Source organism: Myotis daubentonii, chromosome X (assembly GCF_963259705.1).
Source record: "Myotis daubentonii chromosome X, mMyoDau2.1, whole genome shotgun sequence".
NCBI classification, from domain to species: Eukaryota; Metazoa; Chordata; class Mammalia; order Chiroptera; family Vespertilionidae; genus Myotis; species Myotis daubentonii.
In genome coordinates, this window is record NC_081861.1 from 5178947 (window position 1) to 5204120 (window position 25174).

At 51.8% G+C, this 25174-nt stretch overlaps 2 protein-coding genes and 1 long non-coding RNA gene across 6 annotated transcripts; 1 reads left to right on the forward strand and 2 right to left on the reverse strand.

Annotated features, from left to right (window-relative positions):
* Nucleotides 1–70: 70 nt before the first annotated feature.
* On the reverse strand, nucleotides 71–9330 carry PRICKLE3 (prickle planar cell polarity protein 3). Of its 4 annotated transcripts, none has more exons than XM_059678514.1 (9): nucleotides 9173–9330; nucleotides 7917–8002; nucleotides 7006–7189; nucleotides 4227–4340; nucleotides 3780–3917; nucleotides 2875–3078; nucleotides 2598–2784; nucleotides 1242–1541; nucleotides 71–700 (listed from the first exon to the last, which is right to left on the reverse strand). In XM_059678514.1, the coding sequence occupies exons 1-9, from the start codon at nucleotides 9212–9214 to the stop codon at nucleotides 141–143; spliced, it is 1815 nt and encodes a 604-aa protein (XP_059534497.1). In that variant the 5' UTR covers nucleotides 9215–9330; the 3' UTR covers nucleotides 71–140. The 4 variants fall into 4 exon arrangements, with proteins under 4 accessions (XP_059534497.1, XP_059534499.1, XP_059534498.1 ...); XM_059678516.1 differs by lacking the exon at nucleotides 9173–9330 and adding an exon at nucleotides 8934–9079; XM_059678515.1 differs by lacking the exon at nucleotides 4227–4340.
* A 1597-nt stretch (nucleotides 9331–10927) lies between these two features.
* SYP (synaptophysin) lies at nucleotides 10928–24043 on the reverse strand. Its single transcript, XM_059678521.1, has 7 exons — nucleotides 23965–24043; nucleotides 22757–22822; nucleotides 21480–21604; nucleotides 18593–18788; nucleotides 17741–17932; nucleotides 15795–16125; nucleotides 10928–12555 (listed from the first exon to the last, which is right to left on the reverse strand). Exons 1-6 carry the CDS (start codon nucleotides 23980–23982, stop codon nucleotides 15799–15801), a joined length of 924 nt encoding a protein of 307 aa, XP_059534504.1. The 5' UTR covers nucleotides 23983–24043; the 3' UTR covers nucleotides 10928–12555; nucleotides 15795–15798.
* Nucleotides 12555–18679, forward strand: LOC132223297 (uncharacterized). Its single transcript, XR_009450458.1, has 2 exons — nucleotides 12555–13079; nucleotides 13144–18679. It is a non-coding gene; the product is annotated as an uncharacterized LOC132223297 (long non-coding RNA).
* Nucleotides 24044–25174: the final 1131 nt, after the last annotated feature.

Consider the following 25174-nt stretch of genomic DNA (forward strand, 5'->3'; position numbering starts at 1 on the left):
CTGGAGCAAAGAGGTAAAGAAGCCAGGCCTGTTTTACACCAAATATTAAGACACTTCAATAGTACAGAGGTAGAAAGGAAGGGGATTTATTCTCAAGTCTTGAGAGTGGAGAAATGGAGCCCTCCAGGACAGCCTCGCCTTCAAGCCACTATGCAGTTCTTGTCTCTGGCCTGGCGAGGCGTTCCTGGCCCCGAGTTCTCGGGGACCATTGGAGATGGAGAGTTGGGGGTCTTTGTTGCAGTGTCCTGAGCAGACAGGGGCCTGGTCAGGTGCGGGGGCAGTGGGATGCGTTCCCCCAGGAAGAAGCCATCATCCTCCGAGGACTCTGAACTGGAGCTGGAGGGGGAGCTGGAGCAAGATTCGGAGTCCGATCCTAAGTTACATTGATGGTGAAGTCTGCCAGACCTGCGTCTGCGGTGATGGTGGCGGCGACGTGTGGGGGCCCTGGGAGGAGGACTGCGAGGCCTGCGGCGCTGAGCTGGAGGCGCACTCAGGGTCCGCCGAGGGCCTCCGTCAGACACCAGAGGTTCCCGGAAGCTGACTCGAGGGGCACTTTGGCGACTGAAAGAATCATCTTCAGGGTCCAAATGGCCGGGGGTCCCTGAGGGTGGCTCAGGGGCGCTGCGGAGCCCCAGCTCAGGCATGGAGTGGCGGTGAGGGGCCCCTCTCAGAAAGCGGGTGGGCTCCTCGGGGCCCGCAGCTGGAAAGAGAGATGGAGGGAATCCCCGTATGTATCTGCCTCCTCCCAGAGGGCCTTCTCCTTTCCCCTTTCCATCAGGACTGGGAAAGTGGGGGCAGGGGTCAGAGAGGGCAGCGAAGTAGGGAGTCCGGGAATTAGGAGGCCTGGGACAGGCTCTGAGTGGAAGGGAGGGAGGTTGGGATGCAGGAGGAGCAGGACTGGGTGGGTGAGGGGGCGTGGCTTCTGGTGGAAGGGGCGTGGCATAGGCTGGAGCAGATTCGGTTTTCAGTTTTCGATAGGGTGGAGGGTACAGGGTTTGGAGAAAAGGAGGAGGAACTTGGGCTGAGGCAGGTACCAGCAGAGGTAGGGGAGGGCCTTGTATAGAAGGGAGCGGACAGGGTTCAAGAGGAGGTGTAGTTTGGGTGCAGCCCAGGCCTGGGATGGTTTGGGGGCGGGGCCAGGGGTACAGCAGGTGAAGGGACTGGGCGAGTCACCCCGAGGGACCAGGGGTTGGTAGGGGAGGGATTCAAAGGGGCTGGGCAGGACTCCAGGGTTAACTCACCAGGCTCGACCTCAGTGCTGGTGCCTTTGGTGGAGGTCTCCGACGGCCCCTCCACAGCAGAGAAAGAGGCTGTGGAGGCTTCGAGCGGTGCGGAGACTGTGCCTGCGCTCCAGCTGCGGCGGCCTGGCCTGGAGGCCGTGGGCTCGGACCCCAGGCTGCAGGCTCGAGAGCAGAAGATTAGGCCCCGGCGTGGCAGAAAGGGGCGACCCAGCAGGGCTCGCCCGCAGCGACTACAGCAGAAGCAGCGGTCTGAGGCGTGCCAATGCTGGCCCTCATAAGCCATCTGGCCCTGGTCCAGGCCTGTGGGGACACCGTGAAGGGGGAAACTAAGACAGCCCCCCAGCATGTCCCACCCTGCTCAAATGGGGCGCTTCGGAAGAGAGCAGGAATCTGAAGCAGCGTACCCCGAGACTCCTCCTATCCCCCACCTCTCCAATGGCACCCTTCTTTGGGGAAAGCAGGAAATCCGAGGTTTGGTCCTCACCCCGGGGTACCTCAAACTGGCTGATTAACATCTCCTTCTCCCCTACTCTTTCTTTTCCAGGGTCCTCCCTCCCAGAGTGGGAACTGGGCACTGGACCCTAAGCTGTGGGTCAGGCTTAGACAGTAAGGTGACTTCAGATGGAAGGACAGTGGATTTAAAGAGGCCTGGGTGGTGCGGACAGGCGTGGTAGGGCGTGGCCTTGGTGGGAAAGAAGTGAATCTTAGAGAGCAGGGTGTGGTAGAAAGTATGATGTACCCAGGCCAGCAATTTTCAACCTTTTTCATCTCATGGCACACAAAAACTAATTACTAAACTTCTGCAGCACACCAAAAATATATTTTTTGCTGATCTGACAAAAAATAGGTATAATTTTGATTCATTCACACCAGACGGCTATTGCTGTGTTGGCTGTTGTCCTTTTTTTTTTTTTTTGACAAACTAAGGGAAAAGAGGTCAGTGCCCCTGACTAACTAGTTAGGCATTGCATATTTTTAAAAAACTCTTGCTGCACACTTGTTGAAAATCACTGAGCTAGGTTGATGGAGAGTCTTAGAGAATAGGGTACAGCTTAGGAGTATAGGAGCTAAGCCAACAGGGTAGCTCTGGGGTACTGGGAATTAGAGGGCACTCTGGAGGTGGGCCCAAATGTGTAGTGGTGCCTAGTACTGTGTAGGAAGGTTTAGAAAGTATGGCCGGATGGGGGATATCAGTGATGGGACCTGCAGTGAAAGGTATAGGGCTATGGTGCTTGGGCTAGACTGAAAGTATGGGGATAATGGTGGCAGGGCCTGGAGGACAGAAAGAATGGAGGGGGAAGGGGGTTGTGGCCGAGATGTTAATCCCTCCCCCTGTCCAATGCCATGTTCACCCACCGATGTGCTCCCCACAGCCATCACAGTACTCCGCATGGCGGGCCTCGTAGCAGGCGCAGCAGTGGGGACGGCTCTGGCGCATGACGTAGCGCTGCCCTCCTAGGGATGCTTCACACTCGAAGCAGCAGAAGTGACCCATATGCCAGTGCCGGCCCTCGGCCTCCGTGCACTCAGGGGAGAAGATGATCTGGGGGGTGCAGGACATCTGTGGCCGTCAGCAGGGCCTTCCCTGGCCCTGCCCGCCCTCCGCTCCCTCCCCTGGGCAGTAAGGCATCACCTCATCACAGGCTTGGCAGCGCGGACGCAGGCGTTCGGCATGGTGGCGACCACAGTAGACCTTGCCAGCATGGTAGAAGTAGATGAGGTCCACCAGCAGCTCCCGGCAGGTGGAGCACACAAAGCACTGAGGATGCCAGCAGGCACCCAGGCCTGCTCGGCTGGCAAACACCGCGATGTCTCCACCTCCGATCTGCTTCCCGCACTGCCAGATGACAGATAGGCACGGTTTCCCTCACCAACATGGTTAGATGGGGGATCAGCCAAGGTGCGTATCATACTAGGGCCTTCCCCATGGCGGACCTTTGTGACTGGCCTTACCCACGGGGTAACTTTGAGACAGGCCCTGCCTACATGGTGGGAGGAAAGTGCCTTAGAAACTGACCCTGTGTCTGTGGGAAACCTTAGAGACAGGCCTTACTCATCGTGGGTGGCCTTAAAGGAGGTCTTGAAACCATAGAGCCAGGCCAGGCCCAGGGGAATCTTAGCAACAGACCTCACCTAACAGTAGGATGTAAGGTCAGGCTCCAACCACGGAGGGGAGGGTGCTTTAGAGATAAATCCCACCCACCACCTGGCTCTAGAGACAGGCCCTCCCACTGTGGGTGGGTTCTTAAGGACAAGTCTCCACCACAAGAGGACCAGACAGAGAGCCCCACATCCACCGTGTAGAGGGCAGGAAACTAATAGAGAAGGTCCATTGGGGCCTCCTTAGAGACAGGCCCAACCCAACAGAGGGATCTGAGGAACAAGTCCCATCTACCAGGGAGCCCTACACACAGACATCGCTGGCCAGGAAGGCCTTAGAGGCAGTCCCTGCCTAACACTGGGATAGGGACTTGGGTCCTACAACCCAGGGCTTGGAGCAAAGGCACCACTCACCCCCCGAGGCCTTTCATGGCTCACCTCCTCACAGATGGCCCCAGTGATGGTCACTGGGAAGATGCGCACCGTGCCACGCCCCAGGTTCTCCCGTTTCCGCTGCTGGCTGAAGGCTCTGAGCTCTTTCTTCTCTTCCTCTACCAGTGCCGTGCAGTACTGTGCCTGAGGTAGTGAGGGTCAAACAGGCTCCTTCCCAGTTGTCTGCCCCCCCCAACCCTCTTTTAAATTTCCTCCATGCTCAAAAAGTTTACTTCAATGCCTCTGTATAGATGGTGCTTCCTGCCTGAAATACCCATCCCTGATCTCTCCCAAGTCCCACGTGTGGTTTTGCCAAGGAATGTCCCCTGCCCTTCAGACCGTTCATCTCAGATCAGCTCACCTCTGATCCTGCCCATTTCTTTCCAGCTGTGAGGCATTTGCCCAGGCTGTGCCTCCTACCTGACATGCCCTTCCTGTCTTCTCTCTCCTCACCTCACTGTCGTGTGGGGGAAGCTGGTGCAGCAGCTGCTTGATCCTGTATTTTTCCCCGGGACTGTTGACGTAGGGGACTTTGTCTTCTGGGAGGCAGCTGAAAAATTGGTATACCTGGGAGGACATGGGGGATGGGAGAAAACAACTGAGATGAGGGGTGATTGGAATGCAGTGGGATGGTGGGTTCCTACTTCTCTGAGAAAATTAAAATCATCAGAAGGAAATGTCTACTGACTCCCTCCATCTCTTCTTCCTATGGGCTGGATCATTCCTGTCACCTCCCAAACATGTCAAGAGTTCGCTCATGTTGACCTCACTTTTCCCTCCTGCTACTGCTTCTCCTTCCCTTACAGCAAAATTCCTCAAAAGAGCTGTGTGCACTTATTGTTTCCACTTCCCCTCCTCCCAGTCTCTCTAGACCCCACTCCAGTCAGCCTTCCCTGCCCTTCCTCTAAAGCTGTTCCTGTCAGGGTCATTGATGACGTTCACACTGTTAAAGTAATTGTTCAGGTCTCAGTTCTCATCCAACTTGACCCATCAGTAGCACTGGACATAGCTAATGACTTCCTGGAAACACTGTGTTCCCTTGGCTTCCAGGACATCACACTGTCCTGGGTTTCCTCTTACCAAAAGGAAACCTATTGGCTTCTCCACTGTTCTTCTTTTAGTTCTTCAACTAAGTGGCCCTTAAATGTGGGAGGGTCCTCAGTCTCACACCTTGGTCCTCTTGCCTCTGTCTCCCTTCACTCCCTTGGAACCTCATGACTACCATAAGTCCATCTCATGGCTAAGGCCTCACGAATGCATGCTTACAGCTCTATGATCTCTCCCTTGAGTTCCAAGCAAAGTGGCTACTCAGATGTCTAATGGGTACCTCAAACTCTAGATGCCCAAACCAAACTTATGCTCTTAGACCTCCAACATGCTCCTGCCTTGGTCTGATCAATCCACCTTTAAAGTCATCTTTGACTCCTTTCTCTTTCACATCCACAAACAAATCTCTCAGCTTTACTTTAAAATTACAACTGGAATCTGACCACCACTTACTCCTTCTACTGCCAGCACCATCATCAGCCACCTAGGCTATTGAAGTGCTCTCACTTTCATTGGTACCCTGCTTCCACCCTCACTCCTACAGTTTGTTCTACACTTGCCAGCCAGAGGGATCCCATTAAATCAGTGGTTCTCAACCTTCCTAATGCCACGACCCTTTAATACAGTTCCTCATTTGTGGTGACCCTAATTTCATTGTTACACATTGAACATAATTAAAGCATAGTGATTAATCACAAAAACAATATGTAATTATATATGTGTTTTCCGATGGTCTTAGGCGACCTCTGTGAAAGGGTCGTTCGACCCCCAAAGGGGTCGCAACCCACAGGTTGAGAACCGCTGCATTAAATCCTAAGACAAATCATATCCCTTCTCTGCTCACAAATCTCTTGTGGCTTCTCCCTCATTCAGAGTAGAAGTCCAAGTCCTCTCCATGTCCCCGCCACCTCTCTGACCCCACCTCCACCTCATCACTCTCCTTGTTGCTCACTCTGCTCCAGTGTACTGGTATTCTCACTGTTCCTCATACATGCCAAGAACACTCCTGCCTCAGGACCTTTGCATTAGCTATTCCATTTCTCTAGATCTTTCTAACCTAGTATTTCTGCATGGTTCACTCTCATGTCCTTCAGGAAGCTCCAACATCATATTCTCACAAAGCTTTACCTGGACACCCTATTTACAATCCTAACATCTCTCTCCACCCCCCCAACTTCCCTGCTTTTCTTTAATCCATAGACCTTACACCGTATGACATTATTGGCTCCCTTCAGGAATTTAACCTCTACATATGCAAATGGTCACCATGCCCTCACACCGTAATGACCAATTAGCAGGAGGCTGCATCCCACCTGGTGCCAGCTGGGGACGTGACTGATGCTGCATCCCCACCCAGCACTGGCTGGGGATGTGATGTGCTGGTGGGGCTTGATTGGGGTGGGGCTGGCTGGGTCTGGGTCTCTCGCGATTTAGAGGCACGCATGTGTGGGTGGGGACTTGACTCTGGGTCCTCCAGTGTGCCCTAGACTCTGACAGGAGGGAGCCGGATACCTGCACCCAGGACCCACACACACAGCAGGGTGGTGGTGGTTAGGGATGATCAGGCTGGCAGGGGAGAGCAGTTAGAGGCATCAGGCCAGCAGGCAGAGGTGGTTAGGGGCAATCAGGCAGGCAGACAGGCGAGCGGTTAGGAGCCAGCGGTCCCATATTGCGAGAGGGTGCAGGCCAGGCTGAGGGACAGACCCCATTACCCCTGCACGAATTTCATGCACCAGGCCTCTAATATATATATATATATATATATATATATATATGTATATATATATATATATATATATATATATATATATATATATATATATATATATATATATAGTATTTTGTTCACTGCTGTGTCCCCACAGCACCTAGAACAGTGTCTGACATGCAGTAGGTGCTCAATAACTGTTGAACGGGTTAATCAATGGAGATGTGAATGAAGTGCTACGATAAGCCCTGAGGTAAGGGGTAGAACAGGAATGGGTGAACAGGCCCGAGGAACTGGTTCAGTGATCTCTCAGGGTTTCCTTCAAGTTTTGGGGCGCTGATCACCTCTAGATCTCAGAGGGGTCAGAAAGACAGGCACAGTCTAACCACACACCCTAGTGTTGCCCCATAAATAGGTTTCTACTTGAGTGTGTGTGCACCCACTGGAGAGCAACAGTGGATGGTGCCTTCTGGTCACCTGCTCCGGCTTGAGACCAGGGGGCACCCAGGCATACTCCTCTGAGGCACAGCCGGAGTCATCATCGGAGATGGAGTGGCGCTGGAAGTCTGAGATGAGCCGACACATGATGCGTTCCAGGTCCACAGGCACTGCGTGCACAGCATGCTCCTCCCGAGGGCATTTGCAGTGCTGGCAGATCTTTCTGAGGGGGCCAGGATGGGGGTCAATTACTAAGGGTAGCCCACTTGGACCCTTTGACAGCCCAAGAAAGTCCAACTGAGGGGGAGGGACATGCAGATGATCACCACCAAAGGATTCTGGGTCTGGGGGTGGGGCTGTGAGCCTGGGTGGAGGAGGTGAAGAGATGGAGCTGTGGGGTCTCAAGGCCAGCTCTGACTTTCAGCTCTGGGACTTGGGCCTGAGTAGGGCTGGGGTTCTGAGTCTGAGATTGGAGTTATACATCTAGGGGCTGCCCCTCAGGAGAGGCTCTGGACATTTTTGGGGAACTTTCCCTGGAGGTGGGCTCTAGCCTGTATTGAGCCTCAGAATTTTCGGATAGGGCTCTGTCTGTAGTACATTATGGATTGTTTGGGGTATCGAGCTCCAGGAGTTAGGGCACAGGGGTCTGGGAGAGGAGTTCCAAACTCAAGAAGGGGGGGGGGGACCAAAGATCTCCCTAGGGATAGGACTCAGGCTTGAGGAAGGACACTTCTGGGGCGGGACTGTGTCGTGGGTGGAGCTCTCCTGGGAACCAGACAATAGAGAATGAGTCAGGGGGCGGGGCTCTGAATCAGAGCGTGAGGCTTTTTCCCTGATTGAGCTTCCTCTGTGGACCACGGTCAAGCCAAGGGTGTGGCTTAAGTCTCTGAGGGTTTCCCTCCTGAGGGTGGAAGCCCTGACAAAGGCAAGGCCCTGGGATGGTCACCTACCTCCAGCCATGCAGCAGAAAGCCAGGGCACTGCTCCCTGCAGGAGTTGCAGGGCTGGCCACGGTCTGGGTCCTCTGCCTCGGGAGGCTGTAGTGGGCGGGGGCAGACGCGTGGACCCCGCCGGGGCGGGCGCGGGGAGGGAGACGTTAGGGCCCGCCTCTCCACTCCAAGGCTGGAGACCGCACGCTGGGGCCTGTCCTACCTGGGTAGCGCTGGGCAGGCTGGGACAGCACACAGAACTCGGGGGTGGGGGACACAACAGAGGCAGAGGCGGGGCAGCTGAGGCCACCTCCCTCTATGCCTCCTTTTCAGGGAACTCCCCTCCCCAGGCCAGCCTCAAACTCCTTACACCCAGCCCGGACACCTCCCCGCAGCCTCTGACTCCTCCAGGTCTTAAACACCTCCTCCAGAACTCAGAGTACTCTCCCCACTCAGGGCAGAGTCCCTAATCTGGGTGTCTACTCCAGGCTTCATCTAGGCCCCCTCTCCACCCACAACGCCAGCAGCACTCCAGTTCCACAGGGTAGAAGTCTAAGACGTCATCCTTACCTGGGATCTACACAGGAACCCCTCCCCCAAACCCTGGTTTCACCCAAGGGACTGGAGACCCTCCTACAATGGAACAGGAGGCCCCCATCCATTCAGAAACCCTCAAGAAGCCTTGGCTCTTACCCCTCATATCCTAGGACTATTCACTCCTCTGGACCACCAAATCCAGGTCCCACCTAGAGAACCCCGCCAAAGAAAGAGAGAGACCCTCCTATCTAGGAAGGCAAAGGCTCTCTGCTCAAGTGGAAGCCTGGAAGCCTTCTCACCCCAAATCCCAATCCCTTGACTCTCAGTATCCCGGCACTCCTGGAGTGTAGGGCCTCACTCTTTAGTTCACCTTCCGCCAAGGTACAGGGCGAGGTTCCTTCCCTCAGAAGCTCAAAAGGTCCCTGCTCGATCCAGGAACCCAAGACCCAATCTTCTGGCCCTAAGAGACCCCTCCCATAATTCACACGAGAGGGAAACACACCAGGTCTTTGAGTGCTGCTAAAGGTGTGCGGAGAGGTGATTAGGGAGCGTGGGCCACCAGATTTCCATCTTCCTTCACCTACACGCTTCCAGCAGCCCCAGCCCCTCCGGTCTGGGAATTCTGGGGATGGGGATTCCCAAACCCTCCGTGGAGCGCCTCCTCGCTATCCCTATCCCTTGCCCCCTCTCCTGGGCCTCAGTTTACCCCTGACCCCCGCCGAGGCCCTGAGTCTCGCTCACCGCGCGCCCGGAGCGACGCCTCCGGGACCCACGCGCGAACATGGCGCGCCCGGGCAGGGTCAGGACGGGCCGGGTCAGGCGAAAGGAATTCTCGCGTCCGTCAGGCCACCGCGCGTCCTGCCTGGAAGCTCTGTTCCGTAAACCTGACACCGGCCAGGGGAGGAGCGCGCCCCGCAGCGCCCGCCCCTGGGCCTGCTGTCTCTCCCGGGCCAAGGCGCCCCCTGCCTAGAGGTGAAGGGCACGCATCCCAGGAACGCTGTGTGGGAGAGCTCCCCTGTCCTGCTGCGGCGCCCCCCAGAAACCCGAGGAGCCATGTGGCCTCTCACAGGATATTTTAGGGATTGAAAGCTCTGTGGTGGAGGAGGGAGACTTGGTAGTGGCGATCTGTCAGGAGTGGGGCGATAGGGGTTGTATTGGCCCTTCGTGTCCATTTATCTTCGATCCTTATTTGGAGGAGGGGTTAAAGCCACCTCTTGGCTTCTTCCCCATTAGTGATGTTCCGAAGGACTCTTTCCCTTGTATGAGTGGTGCAAGAATGGTCCCCAACTCCATCGCAGCCCTAGCTGGTGCTCCCTCGTCCGTATCAGAGAGATAAATCTCATACACCCCACACAGCCCTGCTCCCATCCCTTCAGAACCAGGATTATTTGAGATTTATGAGGAGGAGGTTAAAGTCACTGGCCACGTTCCCATGCCCTCTCCCCCTCCCCCATTCTTACAGGCCCAGCTGTCATGCCCCCTAAATCCTGAGAAGGCCTAATAGCCTTTCTTCCCCTGCTCCCATTTTTCTCTCTCCAGTTAGATATCCTTTACCCTGAGCTCAGTCGAAGAGCTGGGAGTCTCTCCTTCATGTTCTACAGCTTTGCTGTGCCTCGGGGCTGGGAGGAGGGGGTCCCCGGCCAGCAATCAGAACTTGGGCGCCCGGCTGGGGTCTCTAATTAGGCCTGGCAGAGGCGGCGGTCAGCCAGGCCTTTCATCGCAGGCGCCAGGGATTTCCAGGCCCCATCCCGCCCCATTACGCACATCTCTGTCACTTCCCGCCTCTTCTGGCTCCAGGGCGGGGTTAAAGGGGATGAATAATTGGCTCCCCGCCCCCCTGTCTTGCAACCTACCTGGTCTCCCGGTTTTCCAGCTGCGGGATAGGGGGGGCAAGGATACGAAGAGACAGCAGGTTCTGAAAAATCCGAGGATATGAGTAGAGGGAAGGTCTCCCTGTGAAGTATGGGGTCCTATTGGAACCTCTTGAGGATTTGAGAACAAGGTGGGGAGGGCATGTGGCTAAGGGACCAGAGTTAGAACTGAGTCCTTGAAAGACAACTTTCTGTGGCCAGTAGCGGGGCACTGCACAGGGCCACTCTGAGCATGACCTAGAATGATCTGCAGGCGAGGCATCCCTTGGCCAAATGCTATTGGGGGGCCTAAAATGATGAGGTGACTTGAACCTCCTCCAGCAGGTCAGTAGTGGTGAAGCTTCCTCTCACATCCTTTCTATCTCTTCCTTTGTGTCCTCCTAAAAAGACACACTGAGGCCCAGTGGGCGTGGTTGAGCATTGTCCCATGTACCAGGAGGTGGCAGGTTTGATTCCTAATCAGCATATGCCTGGGTTGTGGGCTCAGTCCCCAATGGGGAGCGTGCAGGGGACAGCTGATCAAGGTTTGTCTCGCATCAATGTTTCTGTCTCCCCCTCTCCCTTCCTCTCTCTAAAATCAAAACATGTTTTAAAAAAAGACACACTGAGAAGACTGAGCCAGGAGTACTAGGTGGTTGAGGAGTTTATTTAGGGAAGGATAATGAATCATATTTGTTCTTTCTCTGGGAGGGAGTCTTCAAACAATACCGAAGGGCAAGGGCAAGGGTGGGGGTCTTAAGGGGAGGGAGAAGGGCCACAGCCAGACAAAATGGCAACACACGGTCACAGGCACTACTGACATCACAGACACAGCAGAAGGTGTAGGATAGGGGCTCCAGACCAGATCTCTAACCATCCCAGGATGGGTGGGGTGTGGAAGGAGGGAGGAGGCAGGAGAAAGGGGGAGAGGGGTGGGCTGGCCCCACAGGCCCATTAGCTCTGTCCTCTGATTACCTAACTGTGCTGTCATGGGGGTGGGCAAGGAAGGGTATGTGTGGGTGCTTCTCTCCGGATTCCACCCCTAACCCTTCAAGCCATACCTCTCAGCTCTCCTAGGCCGCCTCAGGCCTAGCCTTAGCGAGGAATATTGCCCCCCACCCCTAACAAAACACATCCCTTAGGCCCTAGCCACTGCCAAACCTGCCCAACTTTAAAACATATATTCTTTACTGTTCCATTGTGGGGTGGTGGGGCAGGCTCTCCCCTCTGAAACCACCAAGCATGCCCCATTCTAAGCCCCACCCTATCTAGAACCCTGACCACGCCCTCACCCCAAGGGTGGCCCATTACTGAATCACCCTTTCAGCCTTCTCGCTTTAGAGTCAAACTCAGTCTCCTGAATGTTCCAAGCCACACTCCTTCTGTAGACTCTGTCCCAATCCAAGACCCACCCACTCTGGAGCTTCACCCACTGCCTGGTTCAAGCCACACCCCCTCTAGAACTCTCAGCGTTCTTCCAAACCCTGTCCCCAGCCCCCCAAGTCACACCCCTTCCATAGAACCAAGTCCTACTACAAGCCCTGACAATGCAGGGGTTCCACCCACTGCTTCACTCAAAGCTATGATCTTTCTAGAAACTCACCCTCAGCCTCCTTCCAAACTCCTTTCCAGAATGCTCTAGGGCACCCCTCTCCTTTGGACTCCACTTCTGGTATGTCTGGAACCCAACCTCCCTGCTTATAGTCCCCTCCATCCCAGAGCCCCTCTCCAAGACCACCTTGAATCCCAAGCCCTCCAATATCTGCCTTCCCCCCCACAAAACAGGGTTGAATTTTCTGTAATGGCTGTTGTTCAAACATTGCTGGAGAAGTCAAGGCCAGAGTTGGGAGGAGGGGAGGGAGAGAAGGGAGAGACTCTGAAGTCAAGCCCACCGTACCCACACAGCCAAGGTCTGTCTCTTCCCTATCCCTCTTTCAGAATCATCCTCAACCTCAGGGCACAGGGCCAGGGAACAGAGAGGGGCCAAGAGATGCAGGGAAAGGGCTAAGGATAAGAGAGGGGCCCACTAAAGATTGGGGGCCCTAATGTATAAGGGGAGCAGAGTGGGGGTGGAGCTCAGACAGACAAATAGATATCTATATGTTTCATTCATATATATATATATATATATATATATATATATATATATATATATAGACAGTTAAGGGTCTCCTGGCTTGAGGGGTGGAGACCTGGGGTGTAGGGGTGAGCAGGGAGGGCAGGCCTTCTCCTGAGCTCTTGCCCACCCATGGGGTCCTCCTGGGCTGCACTGACCTGTAGAGACAAAAGACACAGAAAGGAGAAGGGGTCCAGACACAGGTGGAGCCCTTTAGGAGGGGCTGGGCTGGTATGCCTTCGCCCTGGCTTTACCCTCTGTCTGACATGCCTTTTCTTCCTTTTTCTTTCATTCAGAGTCCTGTAGTCAGTTTCATCCCAGCTACCCCTACTGGGAAGGCATATCTTGCCCCACTAGGTAAGGTACCAAAGAAATTAAGGTCCTCATTCCCCTAATCCAAAGATGTTCATTAATGGGAACTGTTATAATCTATATTGGTTATAATCTGTATTGAGCCAAACCAAGATTCTCATCTTTGTGGAGCTTACATTGTAGCAGGGGAGACAGACTTCAAACAATAATCATCCTATATAATAAAAGGCTAATATGCAAATAGACCGAATGGCGGAATGACCAGGAGCTATGATGTGTACTGCCCACCAAGGGGCAGATGCTCAATGCAGGAACTGCCCCCTGGTTGTCAGTGCAGTCCCACAGGGGGAGCCACTCAGCCAGAAGCCAGGTTCATAGCTGGCGAGTGCAGCGGCAGTCGCGAGAGCCTCTCTGGCCTTTGTGGCAGTGCTAAGGATGTCTGACTGCCGGCTTAGGCCTGCTCCTGTGGGGCCTAGGCCATCAGTTGGAGATCCCCCGAGGGCTCTGGGACTGCGATAGGGCGTAGGCTGGGCTGAGGGACACCTCCCCCCCCCAGTGCACAAATTTCATGCACCGGGCCTCTAGTAATGTATAAAGTTATCTAGCATAGCCCTAGCTGGTTTGGCTCAGTGGATAGGGTGTCAGCCTATGTTCTGAAGGGTCCTGTGTTTGATTCCAGTCAAGGGCACATGCCTGGGTTGTGGGCTTGATCCCCAGTAGGGGGTGTGCAGGAGGCAGCTGATCAATGATTCTCTCTCATCATTGATGTTTCTAGCTCTCTCTCCCTTCCTTTTTGAAATCAATAAAAATATATTTAAAAATAAAATAAAGTTATCTAGTATAACATAAAGTGATAATAAGTGAAATAGAAGAACAAAAAATAGACCAGGCTGAGGGGTTAGGAGTTCCAGTAAGGGAAGGAAGGTTGCTGTAGTAAGTAGGGTAGTCAGAGAAGTAACATTGGAATAAGAAATTAAGGAGGTGAAGGAATGAACCATGCAGATAACTAGGGGGTGAGAGAGCATTCCAAGCAGGGGGTACAGGGAGTGCAAAGGTCCTTGGGTGGGGCCACATTTAGTGTTTTTGAGGTACAGCAAGGAAGTCAATGGGGCTTGAGTGGAATGAGCAAGGGAGAGTGGTGGGAGGTGATGTCAGGGAGGTAGGTAATGGGGTCTCATAGGACTAGGTTGTGAGGACATCAGCTTTAACTCTGGATGAGGTGTAAGCCATGGGAAGATTCTGAGCAGAGAAGAATAAAAAGACATGCTATGTTGTTGCTATTTTCTCAATAAATGTTTCTTAACATTAGTAGTGCTGTAAGTGGTATGTGCACAGCATGAATATGTCTTGGTTACATTCCATAGTCTAGCGGAAGAGACAGCCAATAAATGTATAAACTAAACCCTGGCTGGGGAGCTCAGTTAGTTAGAATGTCATCCTGATATGCCAAGGTTTCAGGTTTGATCCCAGGTCAGGGCATATACAAGAATCAACCAATGAATGCATAAATGAGTGGAACAACAAATTGACCTCTCTCTCTCTCTCTCTCTCTCTCTCAAATTAATAAAATATATATAAACTAATAATTACAAACTGTGGTAAAGAAAAGCACAGGGTACTATGAGAGAGGTAAGAAATGGGACTTGTAAGGACCTGGCCAGGTGAGGTTATCAGCGTGTGTGGTTGTAAAACTCCAATAGGAAAGCAAGTACCAAGGTAAGGCCCTGAAGTTGGATTGTGCCTGGAACATCGAGGTGACCACTGTGGCTGGAACAGTGTGTGTGTGTGGGGGGGGGGGAGGGTAAGAGGTGAGAGGTCAGAGAAATGAGGGGAGGGGCTTGTGTAAGGCCCTGTGAAGCCTTTGACTTTCAATCTGAGTCAGATTGGAACCCTGGCAGAGCTCTGAGCACAGGAGGAAGGTGGCCTGACTTTTTAAAAAGTATTTTTATTGATTTCAGAGAGGAAGGGAGAGGGAGAGAGAGAAATATCTCTATGATGAGAGAGAATCATTGATTGGCTGCCTCCTGTATGCCCCCCACCGGGGATCAAGCCTGTAACTAGGGCGTGTGCCCTTGACCAGAATCGAACCTGGGACCCTTCAGTCTACAGGCTGATGCTCTATCCACTGAGTGAAACCAGCTAGGGCTTAACTTAAGCTTTAATGGGGTCTCTCTCAATGCTGTGAATAGAACAGAATGGGAATGGGGGTGGAAATGTAAGATGTCTGGGGGAGATGACAGTGAGTAGTGGGAAGACTGTAGATTATATTTGAAGGTAGAGCCAACAGGATTTTTTTTTTTTTTTGACAAATTAGATGTGAGATGCGTAAGAAACTGCTCCCTGCCCTTTCCATTCTGGTCAAGTGCCAAAAGCTACCTCCATCCACGTGTTGCCACCTCCTTGCCTTTTCCCTCTCATGACATCCACCCTGCCTCTTCTCCCCTTCTTCCTCCCCCTCATGTACGAGGAAAATCTCACTTTTCTTTTCCAGGTCGGGCAAGCCTTTCCAATAACCCCACTCCATCCCTTTTTTCCTTTTTTGAAATTCCAAACCACCTCCCCCACCTGAAGAGTTGGGGAGAGGTGGCAGATGAATCACCTCCTCCCGGATTGGTGAGCTTGTTTGATCGTCATGATTCAAGCCAGTCTACTCTCACCATCTATTGGCCTTATCATAATATATTGGCTTACCAATCATTTCTAAGACCATTTCCTTTTCTCTGAAAGGCTCCGCTGCTCCGCTAATTCTCCACAACGCTAATCCCTCTGCTATTCCCTCCTTTCATTGGTTGCTCTGCCTGTTTCTCTGTCCCCTTCCTTCCCTCGGAGCTGCACTTCTACCTCTCCCATTGGCTCTTAACTCTTCCCATCTTCAAGCATCACTCTCCTCCTTTCCATTCATTGGATAGGTTTTCGCTCTTGTACCGGTAGCTAGCTGTACCTCTGTATTGGTTCCTTCAAACTCCCACCCTCACTGGTCTGGCCTGCGTTCACGTAACATTTACTATGGACTCTTATTGGTTCACTGACCCGCCCATCTCATTGCAGGTACCCTCCTTGGCCGCACCGCCCGCCCGTCACTCACCAGACTACATCTGATTGGAGAAGGAGGTGGGCGCACCCTGAGGGCCATAGCCTTGCTGCCCGTAGTCGCCCTGAGGCCCATAGCCACCAACGGTGCCCGCAGCGGGCTGCCCGTAATCGGGCTGGTAGCCGCCCTGAGGCCCGTAGGAATCCTGGGGCCCGTACCCGCCAGGGCCCTGCCCATAGCCCGCCTCGCCGTAGGCGTCCCCAGGCGCTGGTTGCTTCTCAGGGGCACCAGGAGGTGCGCGTAGGAATGGGGCGGACCAGCCTGTCTCCTTGAACACAAACCACAGGTTGCCGAACCAGAGCACCAGGTTCAGGAAGCCGAACACCTGCGGAGAGATAAAGCCAGGCTGTCGTCCCACTCCCGTTGCCTTGGCGGCCCCAGGTAACTTCGAGGCAGTGCGCTTCAGGCATGGATCCTCGGGCTTCTGAAGGGTGGTGGTTTCAGAAACCCAGACCACCGAGTCCCAGCTCATGAACGTCAGTGTGCAGAAAAACCACTTTGGGGGGTGGGGAAGTAGGGCGTGTTAGAATTCAGATTCCTGGGCCCGGCCAGCATGGCTCAGTGGTTGGGCATCGACCTATGAACCAGGAGGTCATGGTTCAATTCCCAGTCAGGGCACATGCCCGGGTTGTGGGCTCAATCCCCAGTACAGGGTGTGCAGGAGGCAACTGATTAATGATTCTCTCTCATTGATGTTTCTCTCCCTCTCCCTCCCCCTATCTGCAATCAATAAAAACATATTTAAAAAAGAATTCAGATTCCTGGGATGTTGGGATCTAGTAATATTGCATACATTTGTTTATATATTTGCACATTTACCTGTTACACATGCACATTTATCTATAATAATAAAAGCGTAATATGCTAATTGGACCTGAAGACCTTCCGGTGGAAGCCTGGGCTGTGACGGAAGCCCGGTCAGAGTGCCAGAGGGAAGCCAGGTGCTGGCAGCTGGGGGAAGGAAGGCCTACACTTGTATGAATTCCGTGCATTGGGCCTCTAGTATTTGTATAAACTATAGTAAAATCTAAATTTGTGATATAGTAAAATATTAAGCATAAACTTTTTTTCTTTATTTTTTAAAAATATATTTTTATTGATTTCAGAGAGGGAGAAAGATAGAAACATCAATGATGAGAGAGAATCATTGATTGGCTGCCTCCTGCAAGCCCCCCACTGGGGATTGAGCCCACAACCCAAGCATGTGCCCTTGACTGGAATCGAACTGGGAACCCTTCAGTCCGCAGGCCAATGCTCTATCCACTGAGCCAAACCAGATAGGGCTAAGCATATACTTTGATTAAATATATAAATGTACCACTAATAGATGGGGAAGTGCGCATATATATATATATATACACAAATATATGTATAACTGCACATCTATAAAGTATATAAGCATACTTTTATATTAAAACAAATACATGTTGCCCAGCCGGTATGACTCAGTGGTTGAGCATGAACCTATGGACCAGGAGGTCATGGTTGGATTCCTCGTCAGGGCACATGCTCAGGTTGCCAGGCTCAACCCCTAGTGAGGGACGTGTAGGAGGCAGCTAATCAATGATTCTCTCTCATCATTGATGTTTCTATCTCTCTCCCTCTGCCTTCCTCTCTGAAATCAATACAAATATATTTTTAAAAAAGAAAAAAGGCTCCAGAGGGTACTGAGTTGCTGGAGATTTTACATGATGAGGCTGGGGCTGAGATCCAAGTCTCCCAAACTTAATTGTACAGAAGATCTCATGTTCCCCTCTTGAGGACAGTTTGTGGTGTCACAGTAGTTACAATTGCTATCTAATCCTTCAAGGCTCTGTTGTTGGTATGCCTTCTCTGGATATCTGAACTCTCTTATTCTCTCTCTCCACCACATCCCATGCCAGACTATAAGTGACCTAACCTCCCTCCCCAGCCAGCTTGGCCAGCTTCCCAGGGCTCACCACAGAGGTGTTGAGGCCAGAGGTCACAGGGTCTCTTATCTCCTTGCATGTATTCTCCTTCTGGTGGCAGCTAGGTATCCCCTTGATAATGGTCTCTGGGTCTGTGGCCATCTTCACGTCCGACAGCCCCTTGGCCCATGCCGATGAGCAAACCAGCCACATGAAGGCAAACACTGCCGTGGCCAGGAAGTCCTAGGATGGGCAGGGGAGAGGAAGATGACACTTGTGAGTGGGCTGCTTCATACTGGGTTGTGGGACCACCTCAGATCACAGGTTTTCTTGGGAGAGGGGAGTCCCTCAGAAGAGGTCTGTCTCTCCTCTACCCTTTCCCCAGCACTCGCTTGAAGGTGGCCCTCCTGGCTTGGGCTTGTGGGTGACACAGAGGATGTGAGAGTGTGATTGTTGATATGTGTGTGTGGGTGTGGGGGAATTCTGGGGGATGGTTGTCGAATCTGTGAAAAGTACTGTGTCTTTCCACTTTCGTCTGAATGTGGGAATATGTGTCATTATGTGTCTGGGATGAGGGTATATGAGTACAGCTGTGTAGGAATCAGTGTGTCTGTGTGGCATGACAAGCACGACTATCACAGTGAACCTCTGTGTGCTCCTTCCTTTGATCTAGACTGTGTGGTTGTGTGAGAGGTAGCAGGTTTCAGGTGTAGGCCTGTCTGGGATTCTGTGTGGGCTGTGAGTGTGTCTCTGTCACTATGATTTAGTGTTCAGCACCAGCAGCAGTCGCATGTGTGGCTGTTATGATGGCTGCTTGCATGTGGGCCTGTCTGGGATTTGGTGTGACCCGTGAACATGACTGGTTCCCCTGGATCCTGCATACAAGTGGATGTGGGGGCTCACCAGCACTGGTCCTTTGTTGTTTTCTCGGTACTTGTTCTGCATAAAGATGTAGGTGGCCAGAGCCCCCATTGAGTAGAGGAAGGCAAACACAGCCACGGTGACAAAGAATTCCGCTGATGAGGAGTAGTCCCCTAGTAGGAAGACTTTGGAGGTGCCCCCTCTGCAGTCAGGTGCATCAAAGTACACTTGGTGCAGCCTGCATAGAAAGGTAGGCAGGTGTGGCCCAGACTGTAAGAATCCTCTCCTCCCTGCCCAGTCATGAGTCCCCGCGATTGACAAGGTCCCCGGAAGAGGAGGAAATAACCATTCACAGAGCACCTACTGTATACCAGTCACATTTCATTGGTTGCTCATAGCATCCCATGAAATAAGCTTTATTCATCTCTCATTTTAACAGAGACACCTTGGCCACTTGGTTCCTCATAGAACATTCAAGGCACCCTCCCATTCCAGGATCTTTGCACTGGAATGCTCTTCTAGATATCTTTATGTCTTACTCCCTTCATCTCCTTCAAGCTTTGCTCAGTTGTTCCCTTCTCAGTGAGGCCTTCCCTCATCTTACTATTTAAAATTGAATTCAACTCTTCCCTCCCAGCACTCCTTAGCTCCCTTCTTTGCTCCATTTTTTAACTGTAGCAGTGATACCCCAACTGACATACCATTTTCCTTGTTTTTCTTTTTCTGTAATTACAGAAAGGCTGGGGTTTTCCCTTTGTTTTGTTCACTGCTGTGTCTCTTGGGCCTGAAACAGTTACATACCGTAGTATGCACTCTATCATTGTCTATTTGATGAAATATACAGAGGCTCAGTGTAGTACATTAACTTAACTAAAGTCACACAGCTGGTGAGGGAATAGCAGAGTTGTGATCTGAACCATTTATTTCCCCCCTCTATCATATTGATTCTTCTCTCCATCCTATTTCAGGTCCCCAAGAGAAAGAAATGTATGCATTACATTTCTTCAGACTACAAAATAGGAAGAGACAGACTGACAGGAGGGGAGAAGGGATCCTGGAACATGATGTGTGTATTTGAGGGAGGGAGGGGCTGATTGGGAGGGTATGAGGCAAAGGCCTTTCTTGTGGTGTGATGGAGGAGGGGGTCATAGGGAGAAATGTGTGCGGTGGTGAGGTCACAGAGCTCGCACTTCAGATTGGGATGCAGGTTCCTGAGACTGAGCTGGTTGTGTCAGGGCTCTTGTGTAGCAAAGGTCCCAAGGTTTACACTTATTGATCCCCTACTATTTTGCATAAATGCCTCATCTAATGATCCTCCTCCTGCAGTTCTCTAAAGCAGGCATTATTATACCCATTTTACAGATGAACAAACAGAGGTTCAGCAAGGTTAAGTCACTTGCTCAAGATTGTGCAGCTGCTAGATGTTGGGAACTAGGAATTAAATCTGGGTTTGGGTTGCTGGGTTTCTAGTATGCTGGGTTGGGAGTGGGGATGTCCAAGGGGGGATGAAAAGCCCTTGGGGAGGTATTGGGATGGTGGTGAGTTGGTCAGGGGGACCCATGGCACAGAATTTTTCCTGGGAGACTTGTGGGTAAAGGGCAGATCCTCAGGACCCGAGGTCCTAGGCATGGGGGGTGTTGGGGGAGTGACTTCAGATTTTTGTGGTCTTCTGACTTCGCAAAGGGCCTGCTCTCAGCACTATCCCATGCTGCCAACTCCCCCTCCTTTCCCAAACTTTCTTCCTTGGCTTTTGTGAACTGTTGGATCCTTGGTTGCCCCCCATCCTCTCAGACCACACCTCCCTGGCACCTCCTTTTTTCCACCATTGCTCAGAATCTGTGCTGGGCTTTCCTGTCTTCACTCTGCCTTCTCACCATGGGTGATCTCCTGAGCCTCCATTTAAGTGCTCATCCCCCTCCAATTTCCAACTCAATTAATGACCTTTTTCCTGACTTCCTTGAACTTATTTTCCTTATGCTAGCAAATACATATGGAGTGCTTATTGTGTGCCTGGCACTGTGCTAAACACTTTATAAGTATTAATTCATTTAATATTCATCATAATCCTGTGATTATTATCCCATTTTGTAGATGAGGAAATTGAGATCCAGAGCAGTTACATGATTTATCCAAGTAGTGGAGGAGCCTCTGAAGCCTCTATTGAAATTGTGTCTGTGGGTCTCTATCTCCCTGCCAGTCGGGAGGTAAACATTTCCTTGAGCTCAGTAAATATCAGAATTGTTTAATGGAGTTAAATCATTCCCTGGAGCTAAACAGCACCCCCTCATTATTCTCTATCCTAAAACCCTGCATGAGGATCCTTTCCTTGAATTTCTCCCAATCTGCAATTATTCTCTTTATTAATTAATTTGTTATACTGTTGGCTCCATGAGGGTAGGGAGCTAGGTCTGTTTTGTTCACTGTTATGTCCCCAGCACTTCGATCAGTACCTGGCATATATCAGATTCTCAGAAACATGTGTATGAAATGAATGAGTTGGAATTAATATCAGCTAACATTAGTTGTGTGCATACTGTGTGAAGGCTGTATATACTTTTGCTTTAGAACCTTTTTTATTGCCCGTCTCCTGCTCCTCCCTTTCACTAGAGCAGAGTCAGAGGGCAACAGCCTATGCCCGTCTTTTGTTTTTTAAGTGACAGTTTATTAGTGAAGCAGTGGGACAGAGAGGAGGCTACTCCACAGGCAGAGAAGCCTATGCCTGTCTTGCTCACCACGTCATAGAGGCCTAGAGCAGTGCCTGGCACAAGGTAGGTGCTCAGTGCATGTGTAGTGACCTGACCAGGTACAGTGTCCTGAGGTAAGGTCTGGGCAGGAGCCACTGGGGAGGAGGTGTTGGTAGGTCCCACCCCACCCCCGTCCTCTCCCAGGTCTGTTGGGGTCCCAGGGGTGGGATAGGGTGGGGGCACACCTGAAGGGGTACTCGAATTCAACCTCGATGTTGAGTTGACTGTGGGTCTTGTTGGCACAATCCACGCTCAGTTGGAGCTCTCCACTGTAACTGCCGCATGTGGCAAAGGCGAAGATGGCAAAGACCTTGGGCAGCAAGGATGGGATAGCCATGGTGTGCACCTGGGATGGGGGTGCCCTCCTCTGGACAGATCAGGGCCCAGCACAGGCAACAGCAGATGGACTGGTCCCCGCCCCCACCCCCTAATCAGAGCTCATCAGACCCAAGGACAAGCTGATTAGAGGGGTGTGGCTGTCTCTTCCTGTCTTTCTCCTAATGTCTCTGTCTGTACTTCTCAATGATCTGACCCCCTCCTTCTCTCTCTCTTCTGTCTCAGTCTCTCTGTTTCTGTGTTTCTCTCTGTATTTCTGTCTGTCTGTGTTCTCTTCGTCTCTATTTCTCTCCGTCTCTATTTCTCTCGGTATCTCTCTCTTTATGTGTTTTTGTCTTTCTCAGGTGTCTTTTTGTATCTCTGTTTCTCTGCCTCTCCAGTATCTCTGTCTCTGTCTCCTCCCCCCCCGTGTGTGAATGTATGTTTCTCTGTATGTCTTTCTGTTTCTCAGTCTGTCTGTCTATATCTCCCTGCTGTCTTTCACTCAGCCTCTGTATAGTGTTCGCTCTGTCTCCCTTGTGCCTCTTTCTCTATGTATCAGCCTGTCTTTTTCTCCTTTCTCTGAGTGTCTCTTTTTCTCTGTCTTTCTCTCCCCCACCCATTTTCAGTCTCCACCTCTCTTCTGTGTCTATTTCTCCTTGCATTTCTGTTCTCTGTGCATCTTTCTCTGTCTCTCTTTTCTTTGTCTCTTTCTGTTTGTCTCTTCTCTCTCTATCTCTGTATCTCTTTTTTCTCAGTATTTCACTCTTTATCTCCCTCATTCCCTGTCTCTCATTCTCTATCTTTTCACTGTCTCAGGTTTTCTCCTGGCTTTGCATCTCTCCCACAGCAACCAGCTTCAAGCTCCACCTCCCCTGCCTCTCTCTCACCTCAGGAGAGGAGATAAGACGTCACAATCTTCCACTTCACAACGGGGGTACCCTTGGCCTTATGTGACATCACTTCACAGCCCATCCATTCTCTGGCCCCAAGCCCCAGGGACTTTACCCTGGACTACAATACCACTATCCCTTTCTACCCTCAATCCAACCATCCATTTGTTGTTTTCCACCCCAACTGCACCCCTGCTCTTCCAGATCCCACTACCTGCCTCCCTCTCTCTCCCCATGGCCCAGACGACACTCACCCATTGCAGCACTTTCACAAAGCCAAGGGGCTCCTTGACCACCTGGAACTGGCCCCCAGCCACCAGCTGAGGAGAGAAATGGTGGGGAGGGGATGGGGTTGTTGGGGATGGAGAGGGAGGTGAGGGGTGCCACCAGACGATGACCCCTGGGGATAGGGCATATGACCTCCAAGAGGGATTAAAGACATTCGTTTGGAGAGGGGGTGAGAAGGAGAAAGTGGCACTTCAGGGAAAGTGTGGGCACACCTTCTTTGAGAGAAGACCCTGGGGATATGGGGAGATAGATGGCTGAGGGGGTTGGGTGAGGAAGATGGGGTAAAGTCAGGATGAGTTAGGGAAGGGAAGAAGGTCTGAAATGGTAAAGGTGAGTCAGATGGAGAAAGGGATAGGGTGGAGTGAGTGAGGAAAGAGTCGGGGTTCATTAGAGTGGGGGAGGGGGTCCTGAGTGGTGAAGGTGAGTCATAACAGAGAGAGAGTCAGGTTGGCTAGGGTGGGGGAGGGGTCTGCTGCAGTAAACGTTGAGTCAGATGGTGGTAATGGGGGGGTCTGAGGTGATAAGGATGGGGAGGGGTTGGTACTGGTTAGAGAGGGGCGAGGTTCTAATGTGTTGAAGAAGAGTGAGATGGCAAAGGGTCTAGGCTGATTAAGATGGGGGAGGGCTGGGACATGGCTTCACTGGATATATCCTGGGGGGGAGGGGTGCGGGCGTGGGAGACTAGGGTTTTTGGACAGGCAAAACCTCCTTGGTCTGGTCTGGGGGAAGGAGTGGTTCTCTACCGGGGTAACGTCTCTGTTTGGGAGGGGCAGCTGTCAGCCCTCCCCTCATCCCCCGCCCTCATGCCTTCTGTCGCTCTATTTCCTGGCTCATCCGCAGCACCCCCATCTTCCTTCTACTCTCCCCTCCCCTCCCCCTTGTTGTACCCTAACCCCAAGACTCCGTTTTCCTCCTGCAAGAAACCTAGTTGGGCCCCCCCCCCCCTCCCCGTTGCGGCAGTGAGGACAGCCCTCGCTGCGGCAAAGAGCGCACTCCTTTTCTCCACCTCCCTCTTCCTCGCCTCGTCTGCTGCAGACCCCAGCCCCAGCATCGGGGGCTGGGTGTCTGCTGCTAGGACCCTGGTCACCACCTCTCAAAGTCGGTGGATTCTCTGCAACCCAGGCTGGGGAGGCCCGGCTGCAGCGGGCTCTGTCCGCGGTGCTGGAACACGTACCTGATTCACCACGTCCATGTCGGCCAGCAGCAGCTTCAGCAATGCAGGGGGCGGGAGGAGCCTGTTAGCAAGGGCGGGTGCAGCGGGGGAGGGGGTACGCGCAATCGTCAGAACAGCCCAGACAACCACAGCTCCTCCCCTCGTGCCCCCACCTCATTGGCCACCTGCGCTTGCGCATATCAGCCAAGCTGAAGTAGCTGGCGGCCATTCCAGCCCGAGGCTGGAACCCTGTGAATGCTCAAGGAAGATCTATGTCTGAAAACACAGGTAGAGGTCTGGGGAGAGGAGGACCGTTAGGTCCTGCAGTATCACATTTTACCAGGCCCTTTATTGAGTTTGTTAAATGTGTTCACTCATTTAATCCTTACAACAGCCCTATGTATGTGGAAGGGACTATTAGCTCCATTTATACAGACGAGGAGAATGAGCCCCCAGAGAGGTTAAGTGACTTGCACAAGGTTGCCCAGTAATTGGCAGTGCCCAAAGTCCCTGAAATTTAAACATAGTTCAAAGTCTTGAGGGTTTCTTCTCATCTGCATTTTAAGCACATCTTAAAACCCCTCCTAGCCATCTTCCCTATTTCTCTCTTCCTCTTAAGTTAAATTCTTGCCTACTCTAATTCTACACTTTACGTCCTTTTTATTCCCCAGCCCACCCTTAATTGGATTACCCCTCCTTCATGCTACTAACACTAGGCCCACCAAAGGCAATGGTGATTGACATGTAACAACACCCAATGGACAAATACAGTTGGAATTTAAGATGCTCAACCTCACTCATACAAAAGAAATACCTATAAAAACTACTAACATACTGTTTTTCATCTTTGAGGGTGGTGAATATAAACAAGTTCAATAATGCTCAATATTGGCAGGTTGCCCAGAAACAGACATTCTCATAAGTTGATAGTGGAAGTTAAGTTGGCATAACCTCTGTAGAGGAGGGTGATTTGGCAAAATCTAGCAAACTAACAAATCCTTATACTGTTTGGCTCAGCATTTATACTTATAGGAATTTACACAGATAGATTCGTGTATGTGCCCCAGAGGGAAGGGAAAGATGTATGTATAAGATGATATACTGCAGCACTGTTTATAATAAGAGTAGACACTCCCAAAGTGCTCATTACTCGTAGCCCATTCAAGTAAACTCTGATACAACTGCAACTACTATACAACTATCATTAACAATATAGAGATATGGGCCCTGG

Excerpts from the sequence above, each read along its gene's own strand:
- SYP (XM_059678521.1), bottom strand. Across the intron at positions 21,605-22,756 it reads TTGTGAAAGTGCTGCAATGG|GTCTTTGCCATCTTCGCCTT; the intron begins GTGAGTGTCGTC and ends TTGCTGCCCAAG. Across the intron at positions 18,789-21,479 it reads GAATTCGAGTACCCCTTCAG|GCTGCACCAAGTGTACTTTG; the intron begins GTGTGCCCCCAC and ends CTTTCTATGCAG.
- PRICKLE3 (XM_059678514.1), bottom strand. The coding sequence starts at position 9,214 with ATGTTCGCGCGTGGGTCCCGGAGGCGTCGCTCCGGGCGCGCG. Across the intron at positions 8,003-9,172 it reads GGCGTCGCTCCGGGCGCGCG|CCTCCCGAGGCAGAGGACCC; the intron begins GTGAGCGAGACT and ends CGCCCACTACAG. Across the intron at positions 701-1,241 it reads CAGCACTGAGGTCGAGCCTG|CTGCGGGCCCCGAGGAGCCC; the intron begins GTGAGTTAACCC and ends CTCTCTTTCCAG.